The sequence below is a fragment of the Schistocerca americana genome, chromosome 2, assembly GCF_021461395.2.
Source record: "Schistocerca americana isolate TAMUIC-IGC-003095 chromosome 2, iqSchAmer2.1, whole genome shotgun sequence".
Taxonomy (NCBI): domain Eukaryota; kingdom Metazoa; phylum Arthropoda; class Insecta; order Orthoptera; family Acrididae; genus Schistocerca; species Schistocerca americana.
In genome coordinates, this window is record NC_060120.1 from 447,977,584 (window position 1) to 447,999,863 (window position 22,280).

At 39.6% G+C, this 22,280-nt stretch overlaps 1 protein-coding gene across 1 annotated transcript in view; it reads left to right on the forward strand.

Moving 5' to 3' along the window:
• Positions 1-22,280, forward strand: part of LOC124592855 (protein Gawky) — a 283,677-nt gene that overhangs the window by 239,148 nt on the left and 22,249 nt on the right. Inside the window, exons 21-22 of the mRNA XM_047131874.1 lie at positions 10,345-10,553; positions 16,838-17,177. Coding sequence (XP_046987830.1) covers positions 10,345-10,553; positions 16,838-17,177 — 549 coding nt within the window. The remainder of the gene's footprint in view (positions 1-10,344; positions 10,554-16,837; positions 17,178-22,280) is intronic.

Below are 22,280 nucleotides of genomic sequence, written 5' to 3' on the forward strand. Positions count from 1 at the left end.
TTGTTGGTGTAAGTGATCAGTCCATCACATCGCCCATATGTCTGTTTTTCTCTCTAAAGTTTTGTAATCACAAACATGTGACTCGTGAATCCTGTAATTGAAGGTTACTGTGTTCATTTTTAGTGTAATGCGCACATTTACACATTCATCTCATTTAATGTCAGTTGCCAATTTTAATAGAGAGATAGAAATCAAATCAAAGAATTTTCTTTGGATAACAATTAATGGCAGATAATTGCACAACATTCAAATGCCTGAAGGTACAAGCAGTGTTGTTTACAACTGCCGGGATATTTTGGCTTGCATGTACATTCAGACACAAAAATATGGTATTTAATATAGTTTCTGGATTGCAACATCATTTCCTTCACATAACAATCAGACAAGTCGAATTGAGTAATGTCTTACCAATCGTGTGAATACGATAAGAGTGTTGCAGATAGTCTGTTCCAAGCATGAAAGATACCTTTTGCAAATATTGACCTTCTGTCAGCCCTCCATAAATATTACATTTCTAACCTATTTTCTTATATTTAAACACTTCTTGATTATTACTTACAAGTAGCTACAACAGAACTGATAGCACCAACTTGAGCTGTGGACAGCAGTGATTGAATAGGTATTACTAAACGTTTACTGACTACCCGTGTGAAGAAAATTTTTCACTGCACCCCTTGTGCCAGTAAGGGTATAACGTACTTCTCCTCCTTCAATGTAGTACAACATGGTAACATTATTTATATGCAGAAAATAAAGCTAAGACAAACTATCTCTCGCAAAACAGTTCATATGGATATAATTTTCTATAAAATACAATTTGTTAGCAAAGGCACCATTTTCAAATTTTGAGGCAGAATTTGCGCGTATGTTCATGATTATCACAAATTACAAATTTTTCAGGTCCCTAGTAATCCCTTATGTAGCATTTATCGCTGAAGAACTGAACATCTCTAAGTCAAGTGTTCAGGACATTCTCAAGAATGTTTTGAAGAAAAGAAAAATGTGTGCAAAGTTTGTCCTGCACCTCTTAACTCTCAAACTAAAATGCCAACACATGGATGCCAGCTGCACCTTGATTGAAATGAAAAAGTGGACGATTCGTCCTGAAAAAAATGTAACTGGTGACAAGACTTGTGTTACCAATATAACCTAGTACAAAGTGCAGAATGGGTCTCTGATGATTCACCAAAAGTAAAGAAGACAAAGTGAAGACAATGCTCACTGTCGTCTCTGGTGCTTACAAAATTATCCACAGGGAATTTGTTCTCAGCAGCGTCACTGTAAATTCCTGTCACGGACCAGTTGTGCATGAGAGGTCAGAGGGTTTGCCCACAACAGCGGAAGGGAAGGGATTTATTCTTGCTGCACGACAATGCGTCTGCTCACACCATTGTAGTTCTAGTGCAGTTTCTAGTGATAAACAAGTGCCATTTCTAAACCACCTTCCATATTCATGTGATTTTACACCAAGTAATCTTTTTTAATTTCCAAAAATTAAAAAAAAAATCATGTGAAGGCTCAACACTTCAATAATATAACAGACCTTCAAGCCAGTGTGATGCCCAAGTTGATCGTCATCCCAAAGAACGATGATCTGTTGAGAGGCCAGACAAACATATGGTTCCTGAAGAGGGGCAGCAGCCTTTTCAGTAATTGCAGGGACAGCAGTCTGGATGATTGACTGATCTGGCCTTGTAACACTAACCAAAATGACCTTGCTGTGCTGGTACTGTGAACGGCTGAAAGCAAGGGGAAAGTACGGCCCTAATTTTTCCCGAGGGCATGCAGCTTTACTGTATGGATAAATGACGATGGTGTCCTCTTGGGTAAAATATTCCGGAGGTAAAATAGTCCCCCATTCGGATCTCCGGGCGGGGACCACTCGAGGACATTATTATCAGCAGAAAGAAAACTGGCATTCTACAGATCGGAGTGTGGAATGTCAGATCCGTTAATCGGGCAGGTAGGTCAGAAAATTTAAAAAGGGAAATGGATAGGTTAAAGTTGGATATAGTGGGAATTAGTGAAGTTCAGTGACACCAGGAACAAGACTTCTGGTCAGGTGAATACTGAGTTATAAATACAAAATCAGATAGAGGAAATGCTGGAGTAGGTTTAATAATGAATAAAAAATAGGAGAGCAGGTAAGATACTACAAATGACATAGTGGACGCATTATTGTGGCCAAGATAGACACCGAAGCCCACGCCTACTACAGTAGTACAAGTTTATATGCCAACTAGCTCTGCAGATGACTAAGAGATTGATGAAATTTGTGATGACATAAAAGAAATTATTCAGATAGTGAAGGGAGACGAAAATTCAATAGTCATGGGTGATTGGAATTCGACAGTAGGAAAAGGAAGAGAAGGAAATGTAGTAGGTGAATATGGATTGGGAGTAAGAAATGAAAGAGGAAACCGCCTGGTAGAATTTTGCACAGAGCATAACTTAATCATAGCTAACACTTGGCTCAAGAATCATAGAAGAAGGTTGTATACATGGAAGAAGCCTGGAGATACTGGAAGGTGTCAGATAGATTATATAATGATGAGACAGAGATTTAGGAACAAAGTTTTCAATTGTATGGCATTTCCAGGGGCAGATGTGGACTCTGACCACAATCTATTGGTTATGAACTGCAGATTAAAACTGAAGAAACTGCAAAAAGGTGGGAATTTAAGGAGATGGGTCCTGGATAAACTGACTGAACCAGAGGTTGTACAGTGTTTCAGGGAGAGCATAAGGGAATGATTGACACGAATGGGGGAAAGAAATACAGTAGAAGAAGAATGGGTAGCTTTGAGGAATGAAATGGTGAAGGCAGCGGAGGATCAAGTAGGTAAAAAGACGAGGGCTAATAGGAATACTTGAAAAATAGAAGAAATATTGAATTTAATTGATGAAAGGAGAAAATACAAAAATGCGCTAAATAAAGCAGGCAAAAATGGAATAGAAACGTCTCAATAATGAGATCGACTAGAAGTGCAAAATGGCTAAGCAGGGATGGCTAGAGGACAAATGCAAGGATGTAGAGGCATATATCACTAGGGGTAAGATAGGTACGGCCTACAGGAAAATTAGAGACACCTTTGGAGAAAAGAGAACCACCTGTATGAATATCAAGAGCTCAGATGGAAACCCAGTTCTAAGCAAAGAAAGGAAAGCAGAAAGGTGGAAAGAGTATATGGAGCGTCTATACAAGGGCGATGTACTTGGGCAATGTTACAGAAATGGAAGTGGATGTAGATGAAGATGAAATGGGAGATGTCATACTGCGTGAATAGTAGTAGTAGTAGTAGTGGTAGTAGTAGGTAAAAAGACGAGGGCTAATAGAAATACTTGAGTAATAGAAGAAATATTGAATTTAATTGATGAAAATACAAAAATGCGCTAAATGAAGCAGGCAAAAAGGAATACAAACGTCTCAAAAATGAGATCGACAGGAAGTGCAAAATGGCTAAGCAGGGATGGCTATAGGACAAATGTAAGGATGTAGAGGCATATATCACTAGGGGTAAGATAGGTACGGCCTACAGGAAAATTAGAGAGACCTTTGGAAAACCAAAGTCGAAACAAGGCCTCGGGAGTAGACAACATTCCATTAGAACTACTGACAGCCTTGGGAGAGCCAGTCCTGACAAAACTCTACCATCTGGTGAGCAAGATGTATGAGGCAGGCGAAATACCCTCAGACTTCAAGAAGAATATAATAATTCCAATCCCAAAGAAAGCAGGCGTTGACAGATGTGAAAATCACCGAACTATCAGTTTAATTAGTCGTGGCTGGAAAATACTAATGCGTATTCTTTACAGACGAATGGAAAAACTGGTAGAAGCCAACCTCAAGGAATATCAGTTTGGATTCCGTAGAAATATGGGAACACGTGAGGCAATACTGATCCTACGACTTACTTTTGAAGCTAGATTAAGAAGAGGCAAACCTACATTTCTAGTATTTGTAGACTTGGAGAAAGCTTTTGACAATGTTGACTGGAATACTCTCGTTCAAATTCTGAAGGTGGCAGGGGTAAAATACAGGGACCGATCAGATGGCAGTTATGAGAGTCGAGGGACATGAAAGGGAAGCAGTGGTTGGGAATGGAGTGAGACAGGGTTGTAACCCCTCCCCGATGTTGATCAATCTGTATATTGAGCAAGCAGTAAAGGAAACAAAAGAAAAGTTTGGGGTAGGTATAAAAATCCATGGAGAAGAAATAAAAACTTTGAGGTTCACCGATGGCATCGTAATTCTGTCAGAGACAGCAAAGGACTTGGAAGAGCAGTTGAACGGAATGGACAGTGTCTTGAAAGGAGGATACAAGATGAACATCAACAAAAGCAAAACGAGGATAATGGAATGTAGTCGAATTAAGTCCGGTGATGCTGAGTGAATTAGATTAGGAAATGACACACTTAAAGTGGTAAAGGAGTTTTGCTGTTTGGGGAGCAAAATAACTGATGATGGTCGAAGTAGATAGGATATAAAATGTAGACTGGCAATGGCAAGGAAAGCATTTCTGAAGAAGAGAAATTTGTTAACATCGAGTATAGATTTAAGTGTCAGGAAGTCATTTCTGAAAGTATTTGTATGGAGTGTAGCCATGTATGGAAGTGAAACATGGACGATAAATAGTTTGGACAAGAAGAGAATGGAAGCTTTCGAAATGTGGTGCTGCAGAAGAATGCTGAAGATTAGATGGGTAGATCACATAACTAATGAGTAGGTACTGAATAGGATTGGTGAGAAGTGGAGTTTGTGGCACAACTTGACTAGAAGAAGGGATCGGTTGGTAGGACATCAAGGGATCACGAGTTTAGTATTGGAGGGTAAAAATCGTAGAGGGAGACCAAGAGATGAATACACTAAGCAGATTCAGAAGGATGTAGGCTGGAGTAGGTACTGGGAGATGAAGGAGCTTGCACAGGTTAGATTAGCATGGAGAGCTGCATCAAACCAGTCTCAGGACTGAGGACCACAACAACAACAACAACATGTGGATATTGTGTACTGCTGTGCATTGTATTTAAGTGGGAGGAGTCTATGTGGAACACCAGAAGTGTTGAAACTACTGTCTTAACTTTCCTCTCTTTTTTTTTTTATTAATCCAGCCCTGAAACTTTTTGGGCTGACAGAGTACTGGAAATTATGACTCACATGAGAGATTGTGCAGCAAATAAAAAATTCTCTATTACATGGAAATACAGCAAATTGGACACCAGACCCTGAGACACTCAAAGTTAAAATACAATTTCTGGGTTTATACAGTCAAAAAGACTCCATGGAATGAACACTGGCAACAAATATTTCCTTCTAAGATTGTCATTAGGAACTGAGTTTCTATGCACCCGTTGTTATGATGAGGGCAGGGCGTAAAAGGAAGTCCTTTTAAGACCAGCCAAAGACCTGTTAACAGAAACAGTGGTAATCATTGTGTGACACTTACAATACAGGAAGTTTCAAGAAGCTGAGATCCATTCTGAATTGTCCTGGTAACTGTGAAAGACATCTGGAATATAATCCTGGAATTCACAGAAAAGGAAAAATGTGTACCATAGTAGCTGTGCTACCATCGGGTGTTGACAAGAAAGTTAAACTGCTGGAACCAGTATGTCCGACCCGATGAACTGCAAGTGTACAATATTTGAAACACTTCATGGAAAACTATAACCATGTCCAGAAAACAGTGATTGAAGTATTGAATGCATAGAGCTCAATTAGAGATGAAAGATGATCACTCCTGCAGGGTTATGTGATGTGGATCATAAATTCTGAGACTTGGTGATATTTAAGTCATTATTGAAGTTTTTGGATTATGTGAAGATCTGTCCAGATCTGTACATAATCCAGATCTTAATGCAGCTGGACAGATGATGTTTTTAAAAGCAGCTCTTGCAAATCTTAGGACTTCAGAAGCATTTGATAAGCTTTTAGAGAAAACCACAGATTATTTTAAGAACCTAAATCTGAAAGATCCAGATATCTCTCACCCAAGAAAAAATCAATAACATTGAAGCACACAGAAACGTCTTCTCTTCCTGAGGAATTATTTCATGAACAGAGATTTAAGAAATTTGTTTTTTAAGTTCTTGATCTATTTTTGAATGAAATTGATCAAAGATTCCATGAAGAGGATCTAAAGAGACTAACTAGTTTTGAAGAGAGACTTGTTACATTCCTCCAAACAAATCCTCCATCTGCACAATATTTGGAAGAGAGACACAGGGCACATTGTAACTTGTACAACCTTCATGCACAGCTCGAAATGCTGTGAACCATGAAGATAATTGTACAATCATGAAATGTATCCACTATTTGAGACAACATACTGCTGAATGTGGTAGGTTTATAAAGAATGGTTTTAGAAAATCATTCGCATTATTATTCTGATTATGATCTATCCTTAGCATCCTCTGAGAGGTCATTTGCTGTCTTGTGATGACTTAAAACTTGCCTCAGGTTTGTAACTATGACAGAGTCAAGACTCACCCAAATACTCCTTCATGTTCATCAAGAGAAGCCTATGAAAATCAGTTCTGTGGATGTCAGGAAAGAATTTTGTCACCCAGATGATGGGGAGGAAAACTTAGGTCCAGAAAAAGTAAAATCTTTGGAGTCCAAAAAAGAAGCCCTCCCAATTTTCAAAGAAATAACATTTTTCTTTTTTTCCATTAAGATGCAATGCACAGTGTCTCTTTATAATAATAATAATAATAATAATAATAATAATAATAATAATGTTATTGTTATAACTTCTTGACTGTGTTCTACACTCAGTCTGCACTGTTCATAGGTGGCCACAGAGAAAGCTGTAAGTAATGTATTCCCAGCTATGTGATGCCTTTTGCAAAGTCAAAGGAACAAAATGGTTACTAAGAAGCATGACCTGTGAAACAGAACAAATGTTACAACATTTAATATTGATGAATTATTTTTGTCCATAGAACGACATAGCAGTATCTGCCTATCATCATCTCTCACTACAAAGATACATATTTGGTCCATGGTTTTGTTGAAAGATGTATGAATCACATTAGGTGATACCAGTGAATAGCTTTGCTTTGCCTCCCTCCTAAAACGTAGTTTGCTTTCCACTATTAGTTTGTCTTGTTTTGCAAGAAAGTAAACACAGTTCTTATAAACAAAAGTAACCTGTTCTTGTTTGCAAAGGAGGATGTGCATTGATAGAGGAAAGGTAAATCAAAATTAATCAACGAATGAAGTGTCGATATCTCTATTTAATATCTGGACACATTTTTGATCTCGGAATTTGGCAGCAGTATATACATGCACTGCATGGAATCAAAATGTTACAATGTCAAAGAAATGTAGTTGAAATTGCAAGAGTAAGTTCAGGCAGATATGAAAGAAACGTATAGTATCCAGTAAAAGAATCTCTTCGTGCTGCCGTAATTGATACTGGAAAATGTTACCGTCTGTACCTCGTAATCACTGAACATACCTACTGATCAAAATCTTCAGTGTGACATATGTTGTGTCACAAGGACTGGGGAAACACTTCTCAGTCTGTGTGGGACATTTTATGCTTAATTGCACGCAATATTATGATACATTGTTAATAATTCCTTAAAGAATGGAAAATCCAGGATGGAATATAACAGTATTTTGAAAGTAAAGTTGCTACTCACCATACAGCGGAGATGCTGAGTCACAGATGGGCGCAACAGAAAGACTGTCACAAATAAGCATTCAGCCAGCAAGACCTTAGCCAGAAATACACACACACACACACACACACACACACACACACACACACACACACACACACACACACACACACGCGCGCGCGCGCGTAAGAGCAACTCGCACACATATGACTACAGTCTCTGGCAGCTGAAGCCACACTCCAAGCAACAGCACTGATGCACGATGGGAATGGCGACTGGCTGACACTAAGGAGGAGGTTGAGGCAGGGAGGGGAAGGGATAATAGGATAGGGCCGGGGACAGTGAAGTGCTGCTGGGGAGTGTGCAGGGACGAAATGGAGAAAGGGTCTATGTGCAGTTGGGAGGTTAGATGGAGGGCAGGGAAGGAGGTGGAGGGGGTAGCAGAAAAGGAGATAAATAAAAACACTGGGTGTAATGGTGGAATGAGGCCTCTGTTGTGCTGGAATGGGAACAGAAAGGGGGCTGGATTGGTGAGGGCAATGACTAACGAAGGTTGAGAATAGGAGTTTCACAGGAACATACGATATATTGCAAGGAAAGTTCCCACCTGCGCAATTCAGAAAAGCTGCTGTTGGCGGGAAGGATCGATACAGTGCAGGCTGTGAAGCTGCCATTCAAATGAAGGATGTCGTGTTGGGCAGTATGCTCTGCAACAGGATAGTCCACTTGTTCTTTGCCACAGTTTGTCGGTGACCATTCATGCGGGCAGACAGCTTGTTGGTTGTCATGCCCACATAGAATGCAGTACACTGGTTGCAGCTTAGCTTGTAATTCAGATGACTGGTTTCACAGGTAGCCCTGTCTTTGATGGGACTGGTGGTGATTGTGACCGGACTGTTTACGTGGTGATGGGAGGATGTATGGGACAGGTCTTGCATCTAGGTCTATTACAGGGAGGTAGGGGGTTTGGAGCAGGGGTTGTGCAGGGATGGACAAGTGTATTGTGTAGGTTCAGTGGATGGAGTAGTACCAATATGGGAGGGCCGGGGATGATAGTGGATACGACATCTCTCATTTCAGGCACAGCAAGAGGTAGTCAAAATCTTGGCAGAGAATGTAATTCAGTTGCTATAGTCCTGGGTGGTAATAAGTTACAAGGGGATCGTTCCTCTGTGGCCGCACAGTGAGTCAAAAACTGGTGGGAGACTGGAAAGTGAAGGCGTAGGAGATACATTTTTGTACAAGGTTGGGAGGATAATTATGGTCTGTGAAGGCTTCAGTTAGACGGTCAGAATATTTTGAGAGGGGCTGCTCATCAGTGTAGATGCGGCAACAGCGGGTGGCTAGGCTGTACGGAAGGGACTTCTTGGTATAAAACGGGTGGTAGCTGTCGAACTGGAGGTATTGCTGGTGGTTAGTAGGTTTGATGTGACAGAGGTACTGATGTAACAATCTTTGAGGTGGAGGCCAACATCACTACACAACCCCTGCTCCCAGCTCTCTACCTCTTGTCTCATATCCCTGTAGTAGACCTAGATGCAGGACCTGTCCAATACATCCTCCCATCACAACCTACTCCAGTGCAGTCACAAACATCACCTATCCCATCAATGTCTGGGCTACCTGTGAAACCAGTCATGTGATCTACGAGCTAAACTGTACCCACTGACCCACTGTACTGCTTTCTACGTGGGCACAACAACTAACAAGCTGTCTGTCTGCATGCATGAATGGCCACTGACAAACTGTGGCCAAGACACAAGTGGACCACCCTGTTACAGAGCATGCTGCCCAACACAACATCCTTCATTTCAGTGACTGCTTCACAGCCTGTGCCATATGGATGCTTCTCACCAACACCAGCTTCTCTGAATTGCGCAGGTGGGAACTTACCCTGCAATATATCCTACGTTCCTGTAAAACTCCTGTCCTCAACTTTTGTTAGTCATTGGCCTTAATAATCCAGCCCCCTTCCTGTTACCATTCAGCACTACACAGGCCTCATTCCACCATTGCACCCAGTGTTTTTATTTCTTTCTTTTTCTGCTACACCCTTTGCCTCTTCCTAACCTCCCGACTGCTCTTAGTACCCTGCCCTCTCTCCATGTTGTCCCTGTGTGCTCCCCAGCAGCACTTCACTGTCCCCGGCCCTACCCTACTATCTCTCCCCCTGCCCCAGCCTCCTCATTAGCCCCACCCAGTCGCCACTCCCATCATGCACTACTTCTGCTGCTGCTGCTGCTGCTCACAGTGTGGCTTCAGTTGCCAGAAACTGCAGTTGTATGTGCGAATTTGTGTGTGTGTGTGTGTGTGTGTGTGTGTGTGTGTGTGTGTCCTTCATCTATTTTTGACGAAGGCCTTACTGGCTGAAAGCTTAGTCTTTTTGTTGTGCCCATCTTTGACTCAGCATCTCCACTATATGGTGAGTAGCAACTTTCCTTTCATAATACTGTTAATTTCTTAAAGGTTTAGAACTGGATTTGTCATGGTGGAAGTTAATTGACTACCCATACATATTGCAACATGGGTTTTCTAATGCATTTATGGAATGAGAGTTTTCAACTTCGTTTTATGCATAGGTTTATGTATAGAATTTATCTGTTGACTGTATATATTTAGACTTATTTTTTTTGTATTGTATTGTCTGGTGGATTGCATGCATCTCTTTAAAGTGTTTTTTTTGTGTAAACAATAAGTGTTTCACTTTTGTAACAGGGTACTCCAATGAAAAGCATTGAGGATGATCCGAGTATCACACCAGGGTCCGTTGTGCGCTCTCCACTATCATTACCGGTAATAAAAGATGAAATTTTCACTGGAGGCAGCAAAACCTCTCCTACTGTCAGTTCATCAATGGATACACCTGTACCACCTCTTAGCCTTTCCTCATCTACGTGGACTTTTAATCCTGCTCCACCAACGAGGTATGGCATTTATTTTGATCCTTAAAACTATTTTTTTTTTTTTTTTTAAGTCATAGTTTTGAAATACTACAAATGCAGTTTTCTGATTCTGATAGTATTGTGTACTATGAGAAGCCACGTAAGAAAATAATGTTTAGAGCAATCTTTGTAGCAGGTAACTTGTCCTAATGAATTCTTTGATTCAAAATCTGTTGTGGATGAAGAGTTTCTCCTCAAATGTTGTTTACTGCCTTCTCTGGAGAAACAGCTTTCATATTGCAATCTTGTGAAGATACTTTGTTACTGAAGAAGAAGTGAATTAATAATATAAATGGATAAAAATTTAAGCACAAGAAAATGTACCGAGCAGATATGTAGCAAGTCAATATACTGGGTGATCAAAAAGTCAGTATAAATTTGAAAAATTAATAAACCACGGAATAATGTAGATAGAGAGGTAAAAATTGACAAACATGCTTGGAATGACATGGGGTTTTATTAGAACCAAAAAGAAATACAAAGTCCACAAAATGTCCGTCAGACGCGTGATAGATCTCTTGCGCCGTCGTTTGGTGGTGATCGTGTGCTCAACCACCACTTTCGTCATAGTTGGCCTCACAGGTCCCCAGACCTCAGTCCATGCGATTATTGGCTTTGGGGTTACCTGAAGTCGCAAGTGTATCGTGATCGACAGACATCTCTAGGGATGCTGAAAGACAACATCTGACGCCAATGCCTCAGCATAACTCCGGACATGCTTAACAGTGCTGTTCACAACATTATTCCTCGGCTACAGCTACTTTTCAGGAATGATGGTGGACGTATTGAGCATTTCCTGTGAAGAACATCATCTTTGCTTTGTCTTACTTTGTTGTGCTAATTATTGCTATTCTGATCAGATGAAGCGCCATCTGTCTGACATTTTTTGAACTTTTGTATTTTTTTGGTTGTAATAAAACCCCATGTCATTCCAACCATGTGTGTCAATTTGTACCTCTCTATCTACATTATTCCGTGATTTATTCAGTTTTCAAATTTATACTGACTTTTTGATCACCCGGTGCTTTGAAACTTTAGTGCGAAAGTTGCCTTTCATCCTTAATGGTGACCACAGGAGTGTAGTTTGGGTGTCCGTGTAGTCGTGTCAGTCTGTCTAGATGTGTGTGTGTGTTTCCCGTATTTTACTTATACTGATAGTTCTTTAGTTCTTTAGATTTATTCACTTGTTTTTTTGGCTCCTTTCTTTTGGTGAATGCAGCATCAATGTTTCCTACAGCCATTTCTTGTTAGGTTTATCTGCAGTCTCTCTCATCGATTTTTATTTTGATTCCATTACATGTCTCATTGAACATAATTATTTATAATAAGTGTTCTGCATAATCTATGATTCACTCTAATTGCTTGACAAAATTAAAACTTTTTTATGGCTGGTAGCCTACCCCTTACAAATCAGCTATTGTAGCATAACATTCAACATTATGTTCAGCATAATAAGTTGACCCTTGGCCATGAGGTTTCATTTTGCCACTCTGCCTTCACTAGGTGTCAAGAATATAAACTTTTATTATGGATGTGTCTCATTAAATAATATTTCATTGTATACGCATTATTTCATATTATTTGTGTATTCTTGGCCTATTGATATTTGTCTGGGATTCGTTTTCTCTAAGTGAAGTTCTCTCTCTGTGGTAATTGCTACCCCAAATTTGGCAACAGGAAGTTACTGTTTCAATAAATCGTTGTGCAGTGTGCTTGTTGTACATGAGTGATATCCCGGGACACTCGTAAATGGCCCATGAAGTCACCTTCTGATGGAGGCATTAACACATTCTTTGTGTTAAGATGAATATTATTATGCCTACATTACTCTGAATATTAAACCTTAGTGTGGACATGCAGTCTGCAGCGAACATCTACTGTTGCAAGTTTTGGTGTGTGGTTTTCTTACCACAATGTGACCCTCTCTCACCCACATCTTCGTGTTGTTGGGGTGCTCAGTGATGTTCATAGTGTAAATAGTTCCAATATTTCAGCTCTCCTTTCTTCCATTACTAACACCATCCAAAATATGTCTGTGCATAGACTTTTCTTCTCATTGTAAAAATAGGTCTTTCGTCGTACAGTTTGGCAGTAGTACTTACAAGGGAACCTCCCCATCGCACCCCCCTCAGATTTAGTTATAAGTTGGCACAGTGGATAGGCCTTGAAAAACTGAACACAGATCATTCGAGAAAACAGGAAGAATTTGTGTGGAACTATGAAGAAAAAAAAAAAAGAAAAATATACAAACTTAGTAGTCCATGCGCAAGATAGGCAACATCAAGGATAGTGTGAGCTCAGGAGCGCCGAGGTCCCGTGGTTAGCGTGCACAGCTGCGGAACGAGACGTCCTTGGTTCAAGTCTTCCCTCGAGTGAAAAGTTTAATTTTTTATTTTCGCAAAGTTATGATCTGTCCATTCGTTCACTAACGTCTCTGTTCACTGTAATAAGTTTAGTGTCTGTGTTTTGTGACCGCACTGCAAAACTGAGCGATTAGCAGACGAAAGGACGTGCCTCTCCAACGGGAACCGAAAGCATTTGATTGCAAGGTCATAGGTCAACCGATTCCTCCACAGGAAAGCACGTCTGATATTTTCTATACGACACTGGTTACGGCATGTGCGTCACATGACAGGAATATGTTGTCGACCCACCTAACTTTTACACTTGGCGAATGGGTAAAAAGATTCTTCTACCTTGTCCGCTTTAGGTTTTCATGTGGATGTGGTAATCACTCCCAGAAAAGTGATGAAAACATAAGGGTTTGTCACATAAACTGAAATAAAAAATTAAACTTTTCACTCAAGGGAAGACTTGAACCAAGGACCTCTCGTTCCGCAGCTGCGCATGCTAACCACGGGACCACGGTGCTCCTGAGCTCACACTATCCTTGATGTTGCCTATCTTGCGCATGGACTACTCAGGTTGTATATTTTGCTTATTTTTTTTTCATACTTCCACACAACTTCTTCCTGTTTTCTTGATTGATCTGTGTTCAGTTTTTCGAGGCCTATCCACTGTGCCAACTTATAACTAAATCTAAGGGGGGGTGCGATGAGGTGGTTCCCTTGTTAGTGTGTTCACTGTTTCAAAACATTCCCATACTTTCTGTTAACAAAGCTGTATGTTAACAAAGAAAAATACAGAAATCAGTTCCCATTCATTGCATTTGTTTACAGTATAAACCTAATTAGCGCGAACTCGTTCAAGACGAACTTCCTGTTAACATGAAAGAAATATTGGCCCTGGCAGGAATACATTAGTTCTTATGGGAATTTAGTTGGTCAACACAAATTTCGGTTAAAGCAAATTATGAACTTTTTTTTCAGCCTCTAGCGTATTTAAATTTCGTTGTAATGCAAACTTCTGATGTTCAGTATTTTTAATTATTAATTTTTTTCCGAAATGAATTCAAGAAATGTAATTACAAAGCTAACTTCCCACAGTTGACTTGTTTCTAAAGTATTGTAGGTCAGCAGCTGTGATTATAACCTCAAGAATCGGCTTGTGGGGTACATTTAAATAAATTCATTAATGCATTTAGAAATGTGTTTGATGCCAGGTGTCCTTTTAGTCGTAGCCAAATTGTTAGACAGCACAAAAAACATGTCAAAGAGGAAACAGACGGCTCTAAATGCACAGGTAAAACATAAGATTCTATATGAAGTGGACTGTTGTCAAAAGAAGAGAGAGAGAGAGAGAGAGAGAGAGAGAGAGAGAGAGAGAGAGAGAGAGAGAGAGAAAAGAAAACCAATTGCAGAGCAGTTTGGAATTCCCAAATCCAATTTATCTACAATAATTAAGAATCGAGGAAAAATCATTAATGCTGCCTCATCAGTCTCCAGGAACAAATATAAACGACTTTGTAGCACTAAGAATGAAGACATCAAAATGTTACTACTAGAATGGTTCAGTCGTGTGTGTATCTAACATACCTTTAAGTGGCCATATGATTCTGTCAAAAGCAAATTAGATTGCCAGAAATATAGGGATCAGAAACTTCCATTCTGCTGGTTGGATATATCAGTTCCAAAAAGAGACATTTGGTTTTGTCTGTTCAAATTTCTAGTGAAGCAAATAAAGTTGAGGAAGAAAGTGCAAACAAGCTGGTTGCTTGAATTCGACCGAGTGAGGGAAAAGTATGTGTTCAGCATGGACGAAACTGAACTCTTCTACAAACTTTTTGCAGATTTCAGCCAGGGGATAAAACGTGATAAATGTCCCGGTGGAGCAAACAGAAAATAACTTATAATGGTTGCCCTTGTATGTAATGTGGATGGCTTTAAAAAGTTTTGTCTCTGGGTTTTCGCTAAGTCGAAGAAACTGTGTTGTTATAAAAACATGTATATGATCACTTGACTTTGCATCTGCTCTCACCTTAAGAAAGCTCAGATCGACGCCACATCATTTCGCAAGTGGCTTCTCCATTTCAACAGTTTCATGGTTGCTCAAAACAGACATCATCATCTTACATGGACAGATGTACTGCCCATGCCGTATGGGATCTGAACCTAACCAACATAAAGGTTCAGTTTTTTCCCACCAACTGTGACAAGCCGCCTTCGGCTCTTGAATCAAGACATTATTTCTCCCAAGAAGAGCACTTATCACAAGCAAAATGTAAAAGCTGCCACCCATGCTGCTGAAAATAGTACTTCAACCACAAATTGGAATCTGCTTGATGCAATAAAAGCCATCACAGCAGCCTGGAACCCCAAGTCGCTGCAAGATGTGCAGAAGTGCTTTAACAGAGCATGAACACATGACAGCACTTACAAGTTGGACGGTGCCATTTCAAGTAGTGAATGGATAGCTTTGTGAGATGTTGCAAACTAAGGGATTAGTTTTGAGGAATTCAATAGTGCAGACAATGGTGTTGCCATATATGCTTCTGTGGAATCTTATGTGCCAAAATCTGTGACCAAGGTGCAAGAATGGACATCAAAAGAAAATGATGAGGAGGAGAATACAGATACCATTCCACCTACCAGTCAGGAGATGCTTACAGCCTTGGCCAGTTTAGCATGATTAGCTTCAACATCTGACATCACTACTGGACTTACGGATGTTATAGTTACAATTGGTTGTGAAATTACAAGATATATTGTGGGGAAGGTGAAACAAAGATTGCGCTGTGTTGGCAGAACACTTAGAAGGTTCGACAAACCCACCAAAGAGACAGCCTACATTACGCTTGTCCATCCTCTTCTGGAGTATTGCTGTGTGGTGTGGGATCCTTGCCAGGTGGGATTGACGGGGGACATCGAGAGGGTGCAAAGAAGGGCAGCTTGTTTCGTGTTATTGCGCAATAGGGGTGAGAGTGTCACTGATATAATACTCGAGCTGAGGTGACAGTCACTGAAACAAAGGCGGTTTTCTTTGTGGCGAGATCTATTTATGAAATTTCAATTACCAACTTTCTTTTCCGAATGCAAAAATATTTTGTTGACACCCACCTACGTAGGGAGAAATGGTCATCATAATAAAATAACAGAAATTACAGCTCGAATGGAAAGATTTAGGTGTTCCTGTTTCCCACGCACCATTCGAGATTGGAATGGTAGAGTAATAGTATGAAAATGGTTCGATAAACCCTCTGCCAGGCACTTAAGTGTGAATTGCAGAGTAACCAGAGTAGATGAGTTATTTTCATTCCCATGAATATGATTGAACCATTCTTGAATTTCTTCCAAGAAATTAGTGTAGTTTGTCAGTACTAGTACTTTTAGAGTCACTTATACTGTTATAAGTCTACAGCAATATAAAGTGACTGAGACTGTAGTGTATTACGCATAGCTGCACTACTGTTCATATATGCATATTAAAATCTGTTTTTTTCACTTAACACAATTTTTTTTAAAATGAACTCTTCATTTTTCTTCGGATTTGTGTTTACAAGGTTATACTGTATTACATACAAGATTATGTATATATTTAATTTTCACTTGATAACAAAATGCAGCTATGCAGACACATTGTGTGTGACTAGTTGTGGTGTCTTCTTATTTGTTGGGATGATAAACATAACCCATGTCATTTAAATAGAAAAATGGAGTCACGTTCCACAAAAGCCCGACTGTCAAAGCACTCTACCAATGCCTAGAAAATGAAACAAGTTGAATAGTGTGCTAACTAGTAACCTAGTAAAAGCAAATCTTCAACGAAAATACAGCTTCAAATTATAAACCCTAAAATTTAATTTACTAATCACAATCATTGTTTTATTTCATAACCACTTTCACTTCATTACTGACATCTTGTTACAGTTCCATGGGAAAATTGGGAGGTGGTGGTGGAGCAGGTGCTGGAAGTGGCAGCAAGGGTGGTTGGGGTGAACCACCTCCCTCTGGGGGCGTCGTTACTGGTGAGTTGTGGGGAGCCCCTTCTGGCGGAATGGCAGCAGCCAGCAAAGCACGAGGACCACCACCTGGCCTGGCAGGTACTGGTGCAGGCGTTGCTGTAGGAAAGAGCAATGGCTGGGGAGGCCTCAGTGGTTCTGTTGTCACAAATGCTGCTGGCACTGGTGGCACAGGACGCTCTTCTTGGGGCATTCAGACTCCTGCATGGGGCTCCACATGGTTGCTGCTCAGGAATCTCACACCACAGGTATAAAAAGTGCCTGTTTTGACACAGTATGGGTATTCAGAAATTGATACTATTTGATAAATATTTTAATTAAATTATTTGGATTGCATAGTGTTTCAGAGGGTCTACAGTTACTTGTTAAAGGAATTAAAAAGTAATATAAGAAAGCAATGTGGAGCCATGCTGCAGTACACACACACATACAGAGAGAGAGAGAGAGAGAGAGAGAGAGAGAGAGAGAGAGAGAGAGGGGGGGGGGGGGGATATGAGCTGTGGCTTGATTGCAAAATAATGTGTATACTAGTGATGGAGAAACTGTGTGTGTGTGTGTGTGTGTGTGTGTGTGTGTGTAATTCATTTAAGAATGAACTGTTTGTAATTTCACTCGTTTCAAATATACATTAAGCAATGTAATAACCATTGTCGCATAGTGATTGTTACACTTTGCATTCGGCACCAGTTGACTAAATTTTGTAAAAAGGGTAAGCTCTTTTTGATTGATTCAGTTTTGATTTTTTAGAAAATTATATGAAAACAGTGGTAAGAGATGGAGAAATCAGCACGAAACAATTTCATGCACTGCTGAAGTTGTGCAGTTGAAAGCAATAACTCTTCTGCACATTTTGATCCCCCACTTAAAATTATTACATCTGCCAGATTGCTGTTCACTTTCCCATGAAATCTGTTCCAAATTGTTATAAATGTTCTTACTTATGGGGTACTCTACATTGCCTCTCCATAACATTGGAAGAATAGGACCTTTCACCAGGTCACCAACATGTTTGCCAACAGTGGTCATCCCGAATAGTTCAGAACTAAGATTCACCACTGAACGCAATGCAATGCAGCTTGTCAATAGTCCGTGCTTCCCTGTCACAGCTTCACTCAAAATGCAACCATTTGCGTTTTGGTGTTAAACAAACCCTATACATGGGACAGTAATTCCCTAGTCAGGCTGCTACTAGTCTTTGACCAATGGTGTGGGATGACACAGAATGTGCAGGGAATCCATCACTTGTAATTGTATGTCAAAATGTTGATCATAAGAGTGCTTACCTTCTCTCCTCCACTACCACCCCCCCCCCCCCCCCCCCGCCCCCCTCTGTTTCTTTCACAGTGATCACTCAACATCTGATGCTGTTCACAACTCTTATTTATATTACTTAAAACACCTGCCCAGTACCCGGTACAAGTTGCGGCGCAGGAATTCCAAGTGCTGTCATAATCTACTCATTAAGAAGTATAATATTATGTAAAAGGTTTTAACACAGTAACACAAGTATTTACAGTTAGAAACTCCAGCTAAAGATACCTGTCATATGTGTGTTATGTGTTCTTACGTGTGCGTGTGTATCCTCTTTGAGGAAGGCTTTGGCCAAAAGCTAAATGTGTAACAAATTTTTTGTCATGCCTGTCTGGAAATCAGTGTGTTGTCTTTACATTGAGTAGCAATCTATCCTTATAATATTTTGATTCAAAGTGATTGTAAATTTTCTCATAATACATCAGGACGTTCTAGTCACTTTCAACATTTTTTGCCTTAGAATCATGTTTAGTAAGAATGTACTTGAAGTGAACTGAATGGCGCTTTTTCTAAGAAAACAAGAAATGTAAACATGGATGACTAGTAGAATACTATACACAATTAAGAGAGAAGTATTCTTATTGCTGATGGGAAAAATAATTCGTGACAAACTGAAATCAAATATCTGCTTTAGTGTTCATATACTGATATTAATCAAGAACAGTTTTGATAAAGATTTTTAAACTTCTTTTAGAACATACGTCTTTCATGGTTTTGCAGAAAGAAGCATAAATTCTAGACCAAAATATGTACTCTTTGTTATAAATTCTTAGGGATGACACAGTCTTTCTAGTTTGCCTCAGTTGGAGAGCGTGTTTTGAAAGATTTTAAAGTGGTTTTCAAAAGTCTCCTGATTTTGAAGAAATAGTGAAGATCTGATGTAACATAGGGATGCTGTGTGCTTGATTCTAGCTAATGTAGTGAAACGGGCAAAGAGCCGAAAGCCAGACTGAACACTACAGTGCTTTGCTACTTCTGGTGCTATGGAAATCTATTCAGGGTGAACATTAATAAAACCAGTAAACTACAGGGACAGATTCCTGACTGGAAACTGAGGAATAAAGGTCCTCTGAACATGGGTCCAGAAATGCATTGTTACCATGGTAGATGGAGCTGATGAATGAAAGTTCCTCTGACCATGTGCATATGTTCCCTATGTGTTGCAGGCTGTGTGATTGACGCAGTGTACTGTAAGTGGCAGAATGATCCGGTATTCGTGTCAGAAGAAGCCGAGTTGGTGTTTATGTTCGGCCAAGCAGCTGGAAATGGTCAAGAGACAGGATGGCTACACCAAAACAAGTACCTTCACAGACACCCACATTACACAATATTTCAACTCTCTGCATATTCGTCTATCTGAAACAACCCATGGTCACACAAACACCCAAAAAGGGCTGTTGCGTGATGTGGTTGGTCTCTGTGAGAATACGTGTTTTCGTATAACTGTGCTGCCTCTTGACCATTTCCATCTGCTTGGCTGTACACAAACACCATTATGGCTTGTTATCGACATGTATACCTGACCATTCTGCTGCTAACATTATGCTGTGTCAGTCTCGCAGTCTGCAACATGCAAGGAACACATGGCATATGGTCAAAGGCATTTTCATTGTCAGCACCACCTACTGCAACAACAATGCATTTCTAGACACCTTTTTCTCTCATCAGTCAGGAATCTGTCCCTGCAATTTGTCTGTCTTATTAATGTTACCCTGTGTATATCCTCTTGCTGTCTACTTATATGCAGGGTAGGGCAAAGTGGAGCCATTCGGTTTTCATATAGATTGTAGTTCATCATTTGAAAATCATGTTAATGCTTAACCAACTGAACAATTTCATAATAATCAAAAAGTTTTCCACATGTACATTTTTCAAGAGGCATAAATAAATTAAAGTCGGAGGATGGTGAACTCTTCAAATAAAATTTACATTCCAGCAATCATACTTCAAATCCTTCAGTCCTACTGTTGTCATGGCATCTCTGTAGGAAGCTTCTTTGTGCTGACTTCCACCAGCTATCATTGTTTTGAAAGGTAATCAGTAAGTATAATTTCTTATGCATCCCAGAAACCATTGGCAGTAGTCTTTCCTGCAAATGAAATTAATTTCGCCTGTTTGTGTAAATGGGTACTGTCTTCCATCTACTGCTTGGCTTGCAGTTGTAATTATGGTGTAAAGTAGTGGGCCCACATCTGATCCACAGTAAGAAATCAGCCCACAAAATCAGTTTCAGACCACAGATCAGTTTGATGACTGTACAACATCCACCAATATAACTATTGCAGAGTTGATTGATATCAATTGTATCATAGTTCAGTGCAAGAATTTTTCGCCTTGTCCTCATTTATTCAAATTGTCCTTAAATGTTAGCACATAGTATTATAAAGTTGCTTTTTAACATTGCCTCATCAGCTATGGGTCATTCCACGTCAAATTGTGCAGGTTATATCACCCACCAGGTCAGATTTTAATGGAACTTTGCACATTTGCTTATACGTATAACATAAGAACTTGTGCAAAATCTTTCTGCTCTCAGACTAAAACTTTTCTATGTCAAATTTTAAATTTAGTGGTATTCTGATAAGTGGGCTCTGCAAGAATGTCAGTGCAAAATGGCACTTATCTACGTAAATGCCCATAACTCGAGCGGTTATGAAGTTTTTGATTTGGAATTTAAAGTTAAGCATGTACTAAACAGACATGTGATAATTTAAGCAGTAAAGTTACAAAGAGCAATACAAAAAAGTTTAACATCTGTCACTTTCCAGTTTCTGGAAAAAGTGCAGTCACATTGAAAACTGCTGAGATCACATTTCTCCAACCTGGTGGGAACTTATTATTGGTCTTAAATAATTCCCAATACAGTTCACATTGTAATAAAATAAAATTATTAATGGTTTTCTACCAGTGGACACACAAATAAATCTGAAATCACAATACTTTTTGTGGTGGTGGAAAAAAATAATTCTGAGATAGATCATTCATACCTGACACCACCTGCTTCAGATTTTCACGAAACTTTTTCTACTTGGTACTTCCTTCACGGCAATAGTCAATGAAAAATTTCTCCGCGTACTTCATGTAGTCTGAGGGCATAAAGTGAAAATTTTTTTTACAAACATAAATGTTGCAACTGGATTTTATTTGGATTGCACTGCTTCAGACAAAAACAACAATGATAATCATAATAATATCAGAAAGTATCTTGTTTTCAACACATCACTGTCATATTTCCCCAGATGTCACAGAAGGGGTGTATCTTTATTGGAAAAAAATTAATAATTGTTCTTGTAGCTCGGTACAGGATTTTTTTGAAGTTTCGAGAACATACCTTCACCGAGGAGTCAGCAATATATTGCTCCCTCCTACGTATATCTCGCGAAGAGACCATGAGAATAAAATCAGAGAGATTAGAGCCCACACAGAGGCATACCGACAATCTTTCTTTCCACGAACAATACGAGACTGGAATAGAAGGGAGAACCGATAGAGGTACTCAAAGTACCCTCCGCCACACACCGTCGTGTGGCTTGTGGAGTATAGATGTAGATGTAGATTTATGGGAATATAGAAAATTAACTTAAGCTGCCGTTGTCCAAACGATGATTTTTAAGTATGTAAAACACTTTTTGATAGCAGGTAGAAGATTTATTTTTGTTGAAACTCTGATATTTTTTTAAAAAAGAAGAAAAAAGCAGCAGGACCCTGAGTTTTGATAGATGTTGGATGTTCATTTAATATATATCACATCATTGTTCAGATTATATTCTGTTAACTTCATATATTTTTCATTAAAGTGATACATTCAACCTAATGATGTTGATTTAGGTACACCAACAGCACAGAAAATGTTTTCCAAATACACAAAACAAGAGACCTCCTTCTCAGGCCAAAAGAATGACACTGCTGGTCCAGGGGGGTGGAGAAATAGTAGTTAAATGCCGCCTTCCCTGTCATCACATACAGCTGCTACAAAAGAATTTTGTTGAGAACGAGTGCATGTCCATTGCGGGGCATTTTCATTGAATGAAAAAAATCAA